This window comes from Leucoraja erinacea, chromosome 15, assembly GCF_028641065.1.
Source record: "Leucoraja erinacea ecotype New England chromosome 15, Leri_hhj_1, whole genome shotgun sequence".
Lineage (NCBI taxonomy): Eukaryota > Metazoa > Chordata > Chondrichthyes > Rajiformes > Rajidae > Leucoraja > Leucoraja erinaceus.
This window is the reverse complement of record NC_073391.1, coordinates 13,090,240-13,102,604: the sequence shown is the minus strand read 5'-3', so window position 1 is coordinate 13,102,604 and position 12,365 is coordinate 13,090,240. Positions and strand designations below refer to the sequence as shown.

At 41.4% G+C, this 12,365-nt stretch overlaps 1 protein-coding gene across 1 annotated transcript in view; it reads left to right on the top strand.

The window, feature by feature from the left end:
* Positions 1 to 12,365, top strand: part of mki67 (marker of proliferation Ki-67) — a 274,252-nt gene that overhangs the window by 260,931 nt on the left and 956 nt on the right. The window contains 2 exon segments of the mRNA XM_055646690.1: positions 707 to 848; positions 2,540 to 5,596. Of these exon segments, the coding sequence (XP_055502665.1) occupies positions 707 to 848; positions 2,540 to 5,596 (3,199 nt within the window).

Sequence of the window (12,365 nt, the reverse complement as noted above, 5' to 3'; positions counted from 1 at the left end):
TTAATGTAAATGAGATTTAAAAATCATGTTTTATTGTGAATTATTTGTGAATATTATTTGGACACTTAGGCTATTTAAAAATGTTAATCATTTCTTAAGAAATAGATAGATGTTTAGATCTAGTAATTGAAGTTTGTAATTAGCTACAATTGGGTAACTAACTAATTATATGCTTTAAATACAGGTCATCCAAGTAAGATTATTTTATATTTGTTTCAGAATGCTTCAATCTATGATAACTGAAAATTTCATTCAGTTCTCTTAATTTTTAAGAAGGTTATGGGCTTTTAACTGTCCACGATCACAGCTTTTTTGTTATGTCCATAGAAAATCAATAGGGAACAAAATGCTAATTTCCGAGTATGAAAATGGCCATAACTTTTTAAATACTTGAGATATGAAAGTGAATTAGGTGTCAAATTAAACTTCTTTTTATGCTTCATCTGATGGGATAAATTTAAGACTTGATTTTTTAAATCTCACAATTTTGTAACATTGCTCTATATATCATTTAAAAATTACGAATTTGCCAGAGCGGGCTGTTAAGATGCTCTGCTCTCATTTAAATATAGTGGGATATTTATTATCACTGGTGCTGCTTTGCCGTTTCATTCAAATTGCGTGGAGAACCTCAATTTATATAGGGAACAAATTGTGTAATACCTGTCATTATGTACGAAAGATGTATACTATTGTGTTCCTTCAGGTGACAAGGACAAGTGGCGTTCGAGCCAAAAGTATACCTTCACCTTATCAAGAAGAGTGTATACAAGGATCCTTTCAAGTTGAAACTTCACACACATTTGCAGACAATGGCCTTATTGATTTTCCACAGATGGAAATAACCGGTATGTCATTAAATTGTAATGCCTCTATTGTGTTTCTGGCAAGTTTTTTAAACTTGGTCACTTGAGAGGGCAAAATAATTTTCATGGCAGAGTATCTTTCACTCAGCAGTTTTTTCTGAGCTCCCTATTGCTGGTTATTTGACCAAACACATTTTCTTGCTGTCCATTGTATTTTTAAAATAGCTCATTGGTTATAGGAACATCATCAGAATGTCTCTACCTTATTCAATTCTAGGGAACAAAGTGCTGTGATCAAAGAACAAATCCAAATATGTGCTGATGGACAAAGACATTTAGATAATGTACCTTAAAATCAATTGAGATTTGTAGCCTAATTGTTCTAAAATATCTGAACAGGCCATTTGGAGCAGTAACTGCCTCTCATTTGTCAAACTGTTATTTATTTCTTATGTCATGGTATAATTTTAGTGTATGTGGTCAAAAATCTAGAAAATTACTTTTTAGTATTGATTGAAAACAGCAAGGAGAATTATGTTGTTATTGTAATCTACTATGAAATGTTCTGAAAATATTAGTAAGACAGTGTTCTTTAAAGATATGAGAGCTAATTGCTTATCAAAATTTGAAATGGTTGAAGATGACAAGGCACCAAATTTCACCCCTAGAGTTAAAAAATGCTTCCTAATCCAACATATTAATTTTATTCCCTTAGATATTTGCAAGAGCTGCTAGTTTAGACATCTTCTGTAAATGGAAAATTTTGCTCAATGTATTTTCATTCTACACCAAATCTCCCTACAAACCTACTGGAAGTTGTAGGTAGTAGACAAGGAAAAGCAGTTGCTGGTTTACAAAAAAAAAAACAACAGTTGATGATAGTGGTCAAAATTTGTTTTTGATGCATGTCAATTTTTTTTCAATTTCTATTTCATTAGGGTTACTGATCAGTAGGTCAGGAGTTCATGGGTCTGGTATTATCAGCTTTTTAGACTAAAGTGTTGGTTTGAATAAGCATCTATGTGCACAGAATATAAGATCACAGATGGGTACAAGATTTTTTTGTATTGTTTTGATCATTGCAGTTCATAATCATAATATATAATTGAAAAGTTGCTGACCGCTGGTAATCTAATAGGTACAGTTAAATTGTGATATGACTAAATGTTCCTTTGTGGAATCTGAGGGGAAAAAATCTGTATCTGGGATGTCAGGAATAGGAGGAACTAATGTTAAAAAAGTTGAATAACGTAATTTAAATAGAATTTGGAATAAAAATATGATAAAAATTACAATTTGAAAAATAGATATTTGTGCTGAATGGTAGTATTCTTCCTTGTCGGGGGCCTGAGGGATTATTTTCCTTCATGCTTAAGAGACATGAATACAAAATTTAGTTCAGTATTTCAGAACAACATTCAAACCGGCACCATTTCCATAACTTACTCCTTAATGCTAAGCCCTGCCCTTCCTCTCAGCTGTCCTCGAAGAATTTATGATTCTATTTGAAAGACAGAAGACTTTTGTTCCTGATCAATAGTCATCTTCCACCTAGCATTTTAAAACAGTGTAATGTTTTTCATTATCATTGCTGTGCGTGGTCTTGCTCTGTACAACTCTTCCAGCACATTCTTTATTACAGTGATGACTACACTAAAAAATAATTGACTAAGATGTTTTGTATTATTAAGGTTGTTAAATGATTGTAATTTTCTTATTATTTTTATTTTTAGAATGTAAAGATGAACAGTCTTTAATAAGCACCCAAGTTTCACCAGCAAATAAATCATTAAAAGAAAGTAAAATAAAAGTCACAGGTGCCAAAGAATCAATAAAAAATACACCAGCCAAGAATGGTACTGAGGAAGTAAGTGAAATGAACTTAACAAAGACGTCTTTAGAGAAGAAAACCCCAGATGTTGATTCAAAAATATTATTTATGCCAAGCAAAACTACACCAGGCAAGAAACTATCTTCCTGCAAGCAAACTGGGGAAGTAATTATGTTCAATGCACAGAAAGGGAGATCACCAAAAGAAAATTATGTCATTCCAAATGTTCCCAATGTTGAATTTGAAGTGCCTGAATCGACAACAATGAGCCCCATAATGAGCAAGAATGGATCGCCAGATAAAAAAATCAAGGAAATGAACAATCTAGCTTCCCCAGTGACCAAATCATTGCAAGGGAGGAAGAATGCCAAAGAATTATTTACAGCTGGTAAAATCACACCAACCCTGCAGTGTCAAGATGGTAAAAATCATGAAATAAAAGATCAGGCTTCACCAGAAAGAAAATCATTAAAAGACAATGAAATTAAACGTGATCAAGGTGTTGAAATAAGAAGTCCAACTACTTTGGCTACAAGCGAGGGACAGATTTTAATGGCTGAAATTGAAGAGGTGATCCCCTTACCTCCAAGAAAGAGACCACAAAGGAGTAAAACAACAAAAAATTACAAAGCTACTGGAGTAGAAGAAGCTACTTCTGTTGCAAAGACCTCACAAAGTAAGAAGGGAGCACAGTTCGGACATGTTGATGAGCTAGTTAACTCTCCTTTGGAAAAGTTAGCACAAAAGAAAGACGTTGAAAACGTTGAACCTGAAGTTATGAACAATAAACAATTGACAAAAACATCCATCGAAGTTGCAGAAGTTATAGATCTTACAGTTAAAGATGTAAACGCACCCATTGCAATAGGAAGACCACGACGCAAAAAGAATACTGAAGAAATGGAGATACAGAAATCACCTAAAATAACAAACACGAGGAAAAAGGCAGCTTGCTGCACACGAGTTGAAGTAACGGAATCCAATAGTTTGCAAATTAGTGCAACAAATCAGGAAAAAAGTAACAAAGCAATATCTCTCCCTCGGGGCTCTGTGACAGAGGAAGCAAAGTCTGAAAATGTGGAAGTACCTAAAATGATAAACTTGGCTGGCTCCACATTTAGATCAACAAGACAAAAGAGAGTCTTTGAAGAATTGCTTTCAGAAGATTTTAAACAGGAATCTGCTCCAGTAAAGAGATTGCGAAGAAAGGAAGTACCGGATGAAACTCTAACAAGGAAAATGATTTCTAATCTGACATCTTCCAAAGTACCAGACTGTGCAGTAGAGACATCACAAGGGATGTCCAATGGAAGAGAGGTATCTAAACGATCATGTAGAAGAAAGAATATCGTTACTGATGTAAACAAATTCCATGAATCTGGTGAACAGCCAAACGAGAGCTCAAAACTAAAAGAAACCAATGTGTGTCATAAATCACAGTTGATAAAAGAAGAGAAAAGCAATGGTGAAGAAATGAGAAGGGATGAAATGGAGACTAAACTGCATACGGCTGCGCTGAAAGAATCACCGTCACCAATAAAAAGATTGCTGAGAAAGAAGGTTGGACAGAAAATAACTCAAAATGACGAAGAAAATGTAAAAGAATTACCTTGTACAAGAAAGTTGAGAAGAAACGTAATGGAGCAGAAGTTAAAAGCAGCTAAAGGACCATGTGTTCCAGTAGAGATGCATTCTGGCAGACAACAAAAACATGTGTTGATTGAAGAGGAAAGTGTGCCATCATCAAGGACAAGGGGAAGAGGCAAGCAAGCAAAGAAATTGCTGACTAAAATCGAGGAACAAATTGACCAGCAGCTAACTGTGAGCATAGCTGATGTACAGTTGGATACTACAAATAAAAATGAACCAGCCAATGAAAAGGTCAAAGCTAAAGGTCGTCAGCGAGGAAAGAATTTAGCTAAAGAAACTCCTGTTTGTTTGTCTGATATTGAAGGTGATTCTGTCAGAGAGCTGAAAGCCCATTTGAATGTCACTTTTGATTGCAGCAAGGTGGTCAATAATTCAGATGAGATTGAAGCTGTCCGACCGACTAGGTTCTCGAGTAAAGGCAGAGTTGGTAAGACAGTTGCAGCTGTATCAGAAGTAACAACTGACACCAAAAAAACAGATTCAATATTAATTCCTGTAAATAAAGAAAATGCTCGGCCAAAGAGAAACTCGAAGAAAGGAAACTCTAAAAAAGAGATCACAACAGAATTGGAAGTGCCATGTTTTGTTCCAATTATTGAAGAGGAAATTGTAGAAGGATCGAATGTCTCCAATGGAACTTCAAAAGAATTTCTTCAGGTTGCGGATGGCCAGATAACAGAATTGGTTAATGGAAAGCCGCCTGGGGTGACTATTGTTAAACGTAGTAAAAGAAAAATTGTGAAGGAAGTTGCAAAGGAAGGGCTAGAAATCAGCAAAACGGTTGATCCCATTGAGATTCTCGGAAAGAGCGGTCGTGGAATGATTAATAAAAACACTTCAGCTGAAATCAATCAAGAGTTAATAATAGGTGCAACTGAAAATAAGCAGTTGGAGAGTTCAGTTAACAAAGTTGAAAAGAGAGCCAAGAGAGGGCAAAACTATATCAAAGAAACTGCTGTGCTTTCAGCTGCTCTCGCAGGGAAAAATCAAGTAATAAATAAAAGAGGAAGAACTAATCTTCAGGGCCAAACAGATAATGATGAGAATGTTCCACATGGGAAAGCTAAAACGAAGGATGATGGTAGAGAACAAGAGACTGGTATATCAATGGAATCTTCGCATATCGCTAGAAGAGCTACAAGAGCAAAAAGATCACGTGAAATTACTGAAATTGATCAAGAATTGCTTCAACCACTGACCAGTGGATTGCTTACACAAGTATCTGTACATCCTTCAAAAAGAACCTTACGAAGCAAACTTGCTGTTGCAGAAACTACCGCTAATGTACCTGCTAAGAAAGCAAAAAAAGGTAAGGATATATTGCTTCTGCCTGTAGAATGTTTGTAATGTAATTAAAAATAAGGGAATCGACAGTGTTGTCATACTAGACCAAGAGCGGGGCCCATTGGGTCCCGTTTCCCCAACGCAATATTCTACCAAACTGCTCATGCACGGCAGATGGGCGCGCACTGCGCAGGTGCGACTGCTGTGTTCAAAGTTGTGCCGGCAGAAATTAACTTAAAAGTAGTAAAGTGAATAGAGCACCCGTGGAGGCATTTGTAGAATAGAACAAAATTTACCCGTGCAGCCATTGGGTCCCCTTTGTGAGGCCAGGGAAGTACACGTGAAAGGGGAAAAAAAAATGTGCACGGGAACTCTGCCCCAACTCTGCCCCAACTGTGCAGGCGCAGCCGGCAAGTGGGGTGCTGTATAAAGTTAATGTAAGTTTTAAATGTCAATAACTTGTAAACTATAACATCAATCTGAACGAAACTTGGCTAATGGACATCGCAGGACAATGGTGAGGATGGTGGGCCAAAAATTGTAGCGCTATCGTGTACCGTTTTGGCGGAGTTTCGGGCGCGTGCGCACACACCCACACCCTCGATATTATTAATTTGCTCCTTTTACCCCATCCCTGGCCTATCCACTCACACATAACCCCCAACTCATGTCTGGTAGAGAAGGCAGAGAGAGAGAGGGGGGGGGGGGGGGGGAATGAGCAGGGGGGGAGAGGAGAAGGGGAGCCGGGCGAGCGGCGCTGCCGGGCAACATCACTTGCAGCGCGTGAACACAGCGTGCAGACATTGTGATGTCATCAGCCAAAACCAGCAATTTTATTTTCTAAGTTATTTGAGATTTTTGAACATTTTGATTAATAACAAGAAATAATGCATGAATTTTTCAGATAAGGCGATTTTTGTCTTCATGGGATAAATCTCTACAGGAATATGTAAAAAAAATTAGCGTTATTAGAGCATTGTTTTTTCGAGCAGATGTGATTTTTTATATATATATATATATACACACACACACACACACACACACACCCACACACACACACACGAGATGAGAGTTTTAGTAATATAAATAATAATAAATTGATAATAACATAGAATATAGACATATATGGATGTCCCAGATAGAACATTGATGGGAGTTACCATTTTTAGGCTCCTATATCTTCTTCCCGATGGCAGGAGAGAAATTAGTGTGTGGCCAGGGTAGTATGGGTCTCTATTGCAGGCTGACTTTTTGAGGCAATGATTACTGTAAATCCCTTAGGTGGAGAGGTCAGAACCAGTGATGGACTGGCAGTGTTCGCTCCTGGGCATTCAAGTTACCGAACCAGGCATGATGCAACCAGTCAATATGCTCTCTACTGTACACCTGTGGAAGTCAGCCCTCTGTGACATACCAAATCTCTGCAACTTTCAAAGGAAATAGAAGAGTTTATGGGCTTGCTTTATAATTGCATCACCGTGCGGTGTCCAGGAAAGATCCTCTGAAATATGCACTCCCAGGAATTTGAAGCTTTTGACTCGCTCCACCATTGTCCCATTGATATCGGCTGGTTTGGGGGGGGGGGGGTCCTCGTCCATCCACTTCCAAAGTCCACAATCAGTTCCTTGGTCTTACTGACAATGAGAGCCGGGTTGTTGTGCTGGCACATTTGGTCAGTCTATCAATCTCACTTCTAAACTCTGACTCATCGTCAAGCCAAGTTTATTTGTCACATACACATACAAGATGAGCAGTGAAATGAAAGTGGCAATGCCTGTGGATTGTGCAAAAACAACAGAACAGAATAGAACAGAACCAGTATTTACATTTTAGAGAAGAAAAAAATTAAAAGACACAGCACAACAGTAAATTAGTCCCTGATGAGATAAGAGTTTACAGTCCTGATGGCCTGTGGGAAGAAACTCCGTTTCATCCTCTCTGTTTTCACAGCGTGACAGTGGAGGCATTTGCCTGGCCGTAGCAACTGGAACAGTCTGTTGCTGGGGTGGTAGGGGTCCCTCATTATGAATGAATGCCATTTTATTGTCACTATACACATGTACAATGAGATTAAAAGCAGCTCCTACTCAGTGCAGACATGTAATTAAACAAAAACAAAGGGGGGGAGGGGATAACGTGCACAGTTCTGTGGCGCTATATACATATCTATAAAAAGGACAATGGATGAATAGAGTGAATAAATAGGATTCCTATATACAGTATGGGTTATTGCACATAATTTAAAAAAAAATTAGTTACAGTACAAATTACAGTAGGTGGATAGATGGAAGTCCGGGGGTTTGGCTGTGAAGTCAATACATGTGTGAGTTCAGGGAGGTTATGGCTTTTGGAAAGCAACTGTTCTTGAGCCTGTTTGTCCTTGTTCTGATGCACCTATAGCGCCTCCCTGAGGGTAGCAGGTCGAACAGGCCAAATGCAGGATGGGAGCTGTCCTTGATGATGTTCTTCGCCCTGCTGAGGCAGAGGGAGGCGTAAATCTCCATCAGAGAGGGGAGAGGGAGAGGGGAGTGTGCTGCCCTAACTACCCTCTGAAGCCTTTCCCTGTCTGCCATGGTGCAGCTGCCATACCATGCTGTAATGCAGTATGTCAGCAGGCTCTCAATGGACAAGCGGTAGAAGGTCAGCAGCAGGTTGGAGTCCAGGTTGTGCTTCCTGAGGACCCTCAGGAAGTGCAGCCGCTGCTGAGTTTTCTTGATAACCGCTGTGATGTCTGTCCAGGAGATGTCAGCGGAGATGAGGACGCCGAGAAACCGGAAGGTGTAGACCCTCTCCACACATTCGCCGTTGATGTATAGAGGGGCTAAGTCGGTGCTGTGCCTCCTGAAGTCGACAATGAGCTCTTTTGTTTTCTTGGTGTTCAGAGCCAGGTAGGGGTCCCTCATTATCTTGCTGGCTCTGGATCTGCACCTCCTGGTGTATAGGTCCTGCAGGGGGAGGAGTGTTGTTCCCATAGTGCGTTTGGCTGAACGCACTACTCTGCAGAGCCTTCCTGTCCTGGGCAGAGCTGTACCCAAACCAGATTGAGATGTTGCCAGACAAGATGCTTTCTACAGCCCCTGAGTAGATCTTCAGAGAGACTTATGAATTTCCTCAGCTGCCTGAGATGGTAAAGGCACTGCCTTGCCTTACTCACCAGTGCAGCAGTGTGTGTTGTCCATGTCAGTTTCTCTGCGATGTGAACTCCCAGGTATTTAAAGCTGCTCGCCTTATCCACAGTAGTCCCATTCATCTCCAGTGGCGTGTACTTCCTTGGATGTTGAGCTCTTCTAAACTCCACAATCAACTCCTTAGTTTTTGTGACATTCAAGAGGAGGCTGTTGTCCTGACACCAGAGCGCCTCCTCCTGGTAGGCCTTCTCATTGTTATCGGAGATCAGGCCCACCACCACAGTCTTCAGCAATCTTAATGATGGGGTTGGAGCTGAACCTGGCCACACAGTCATGTATGTACAGGGAGTACAGTAGGGGGCTAAGGACGCAACCCTGGGGGGATCCTGTGTTCAGGGTGAGGGGGTTGGTGGTATGTCTCCCCATCTTGACCACCTGGGGCCTGCGGTGTGAAAGTCCAGGACCCAGGCACATAGGGGAGTGTTCAGCCCAAGTTCCAGCAGCTTCTCAGCAAATCTGGTGGGGACTATGGTATCAAAAGCTGAACTGAAATCAATGAACAGCATCCTCACATAGCCCCCATTTTGGCTGTCAAGGTGAGAGAGAGTGGTGTGCAGAACCTGGGTGACCGCATCGTCTGTGGATCTGTTCGGACGGTATGCGAACTGCAGCAGGTCCATGGTGCGAGGAAGGAAGGAGCAGATGTGGTTCTTGATCAGCCTCTCGAAGCATTTCATGACTACCGAACTGATGCAAGCTGGAGAGGCATTCTTAAGCACTGGTGTAATGGTGGATCTTTTGAAGCAGGCAGGGACAACGGACTTGGCCAGGGAGAGGTTGAATATTGCGATGAGAACTGAAGCAAGCTGAGTAGCACAAGACTTTAATACTCACCCAGATATACCATCTGGGCCTACAGCTTTCCTCGTGTTCACACGTGTCGGAGCCCTCCTCGCGTCGTGCTCGGTCACCGAGAATGTGTGCACATCCCCAGCGGTGTAATTCGTCCAACTTTGTTGGCGAATTTGAAGATGGAGTTCGCACTGTGCCACACAGTCGTGGGTGTGGAGTGAGTAGAGCAGGGGGCTGAGCACACAGCCTTGCGGTGTTGATGACTGTCAAGGACGAAGTGTTGCTGCCAAATCAGACTGTGGTCTTTTGAACAGAAAAACAAAGATCCAGTTGCAGAAGGATGCGCAGCGACGCAGTTCCGTAAGCTTGATAACCAGCTTGGATGGGTTGATAGTATTGAACACCGAGCTATAGTCTATAAACAACAACATATTTATTGTCCAAATGATCCAGTGTACAGTGAGATTGCACCCTCTGTTGACCTATTGTGGCAGTATGTACATTTTTAATGGGTCAAGATTCTTGTTGAGGTAGGAGTTGATATTCACCATAACCAACCTCTCTACTGGTCGATAGTTATTGAGGCATGTCTCCTTGCTTTTCTTGGGCACTGGTATTCTTGATACCGTCTTAAAGCTGGTTGGAACCTGCGAATCCGGTAATGAGGTTGAAGATGTCCGCAAAAGCTCCAGCCTTTTGGTCTGCATAAGTTTTAAGAACGCAACCAGGTTTTCCATCAGGTTCAGACGATCTATAAGAGTTTGCCCCCCGAAGGATCTTCTTGAGCTGGCTTCTGTGACTGATTGTAATACAATCGGGGTAATGGGGGCTTGGGAAGGCACATTGCTGTTTTCCCTATCAAAGGGTGCGTAGAACATTGAGCTTGGATAAAGTGATGGCATGCAAGCCCTGCCACAGTTGCCAAACATCTGCCTCATCCTCCAGCTTAGAGCAACTTAGAATACACTGTGGTGTATTCATTCAGGTCCGTTGCCAGTCCTTGAACATTGCCCAGTCTACTGACACCAAACAGTCCCAGAGTTCCTCTGCCTCCCCTGACCAGACATGCTGTCCTCACTACTAGGGGTGTGCTTTTCAGTTTCTGCCTATGTGATGGAAGAAGCAGCACAGCTGAATGGTTGGATTTCCCGAGGTGAGGGCGAGGGTCGACCTGCCATGCATTGTCCTGCCTCTCCTTTTTCTGCTTTCTTTCCCCCCCCCCCCCCCCCCCCCCCCCCCATCCGCCACAATCAGTCTGAAGAAAAGTCTCTATCCACGTCACCTATCCACATAGTCCAGGGCTGCTGCCTGACCCGCTGAGTTAATCCAACAATTTGTGTCCTTTTGTGCATTTGCTAGCAACTGCAGTTCTTTATTTCTATATAGGAATATGATACCTTGGTTTTCTTTGTATGTGTATTTAAGATTTAATATTACTTCTAAATAGTACAAACACTCTTCCCCAGATGATTATTTATAATAAACAATATATTTAGATTTTAATGTATAGCACTGGTATTTTAAAATTTGGGCTTTAAGTAAGCTTTAAGAAAGAGATTAGTTAAAACAAATGTAGGTCCCTTGCAGTCAGAAACAGGTGAGTTGATCGTGGGGAACAAGGATATGGCGGACCAATTGAATAACTACTTTGGTTCCGTCTTCACTAAGGAAGACGTAAATAATCTGCCGGAAATAGCAGGGGACCGCGGGTCAAAGGAGTTGGAGGAATTGAGTGAAATCCAGGTTAGCCGGGAAGTGGTGTTGGGTAAATTGAATGGATTAAAGGCCGATAAATCCCCAGGGCCAGATAGGCTGCATCCCAGAGTACTTAAGGAAGTAGCTCCAGAAATAGTGGATGCATTAGTAATAATCTTTCAAAACTCTTTAGATTCTGGAGTAGTTCCTGAGGATTGGCGGGTAGCAAACGTAACCCCACTTTTTAAGAAGGGAGGGAGAGAGAAAATGGGGAATTACAGACCAGTTAGTCTAACATCGGTAGTGGGGAAACTGCTAGAGTCAGTTATTAAAGATGGGATAGCAGCACATTTGGAAAGTGGTGAAATCATTGGACAAAGTCAGCATGGATTTACGAAAGGTAAATCATGTCTGACGAATCTTATAGAATTTTTCGAGGATGTAACTATAGCGTGGATAGGGGAGAACCAGTAGATCTGGACTTCCAGAAGGCTTTCGACAAGGTCCCACATAAGAGATTAGTATACAAACATAAAGCACACGGCATTGGGGGTTCAGTATTGATGTAGCAAAGAGTAGGAGTAAATGGGTCCTTTTCACAATGGCAGGCAGTGACTAGTGGGGTACCGCAAGGCTCAGTGCTGGGACCCCAGCTATTTACAATATATATTAATGATCTGGATGAGGGAATTGAAGGCAATATCTCCAAGTTTGTGGATGACACTAAGCTGGGGGGCAGTGTTAGCTGTGAGGAGGATGCTAGGAGACTGTAAGGTGACTTGGATAGGCTGGGTGAGTGGGCAAATGTTTGGCAGATGCAGTATAATGTGGATAAATGTGAGGTTATCCATTTTGGTGGGAAAAACAGGAAAGCAGACTATTATCTAAATGGTGGCCGACTAGGAAAAGGGGAGATGCAGCGAGACCTGGGTGTCATGGTACACCAGTCATTGAAAGTAGGCAGGCAGGTGCAGCAGGCAGTGAAGAAAGCGAATGGTATGTTAGCTTTCATAGCAAAAGGATTTGAGTATGGGAGCAGGGAGGTTCTACTGCAGTTGTACAGGGTCTTGGTGAGACCACACCTGGAGTATTGCGTACAGTTTTGGTCTCCAAATCTGA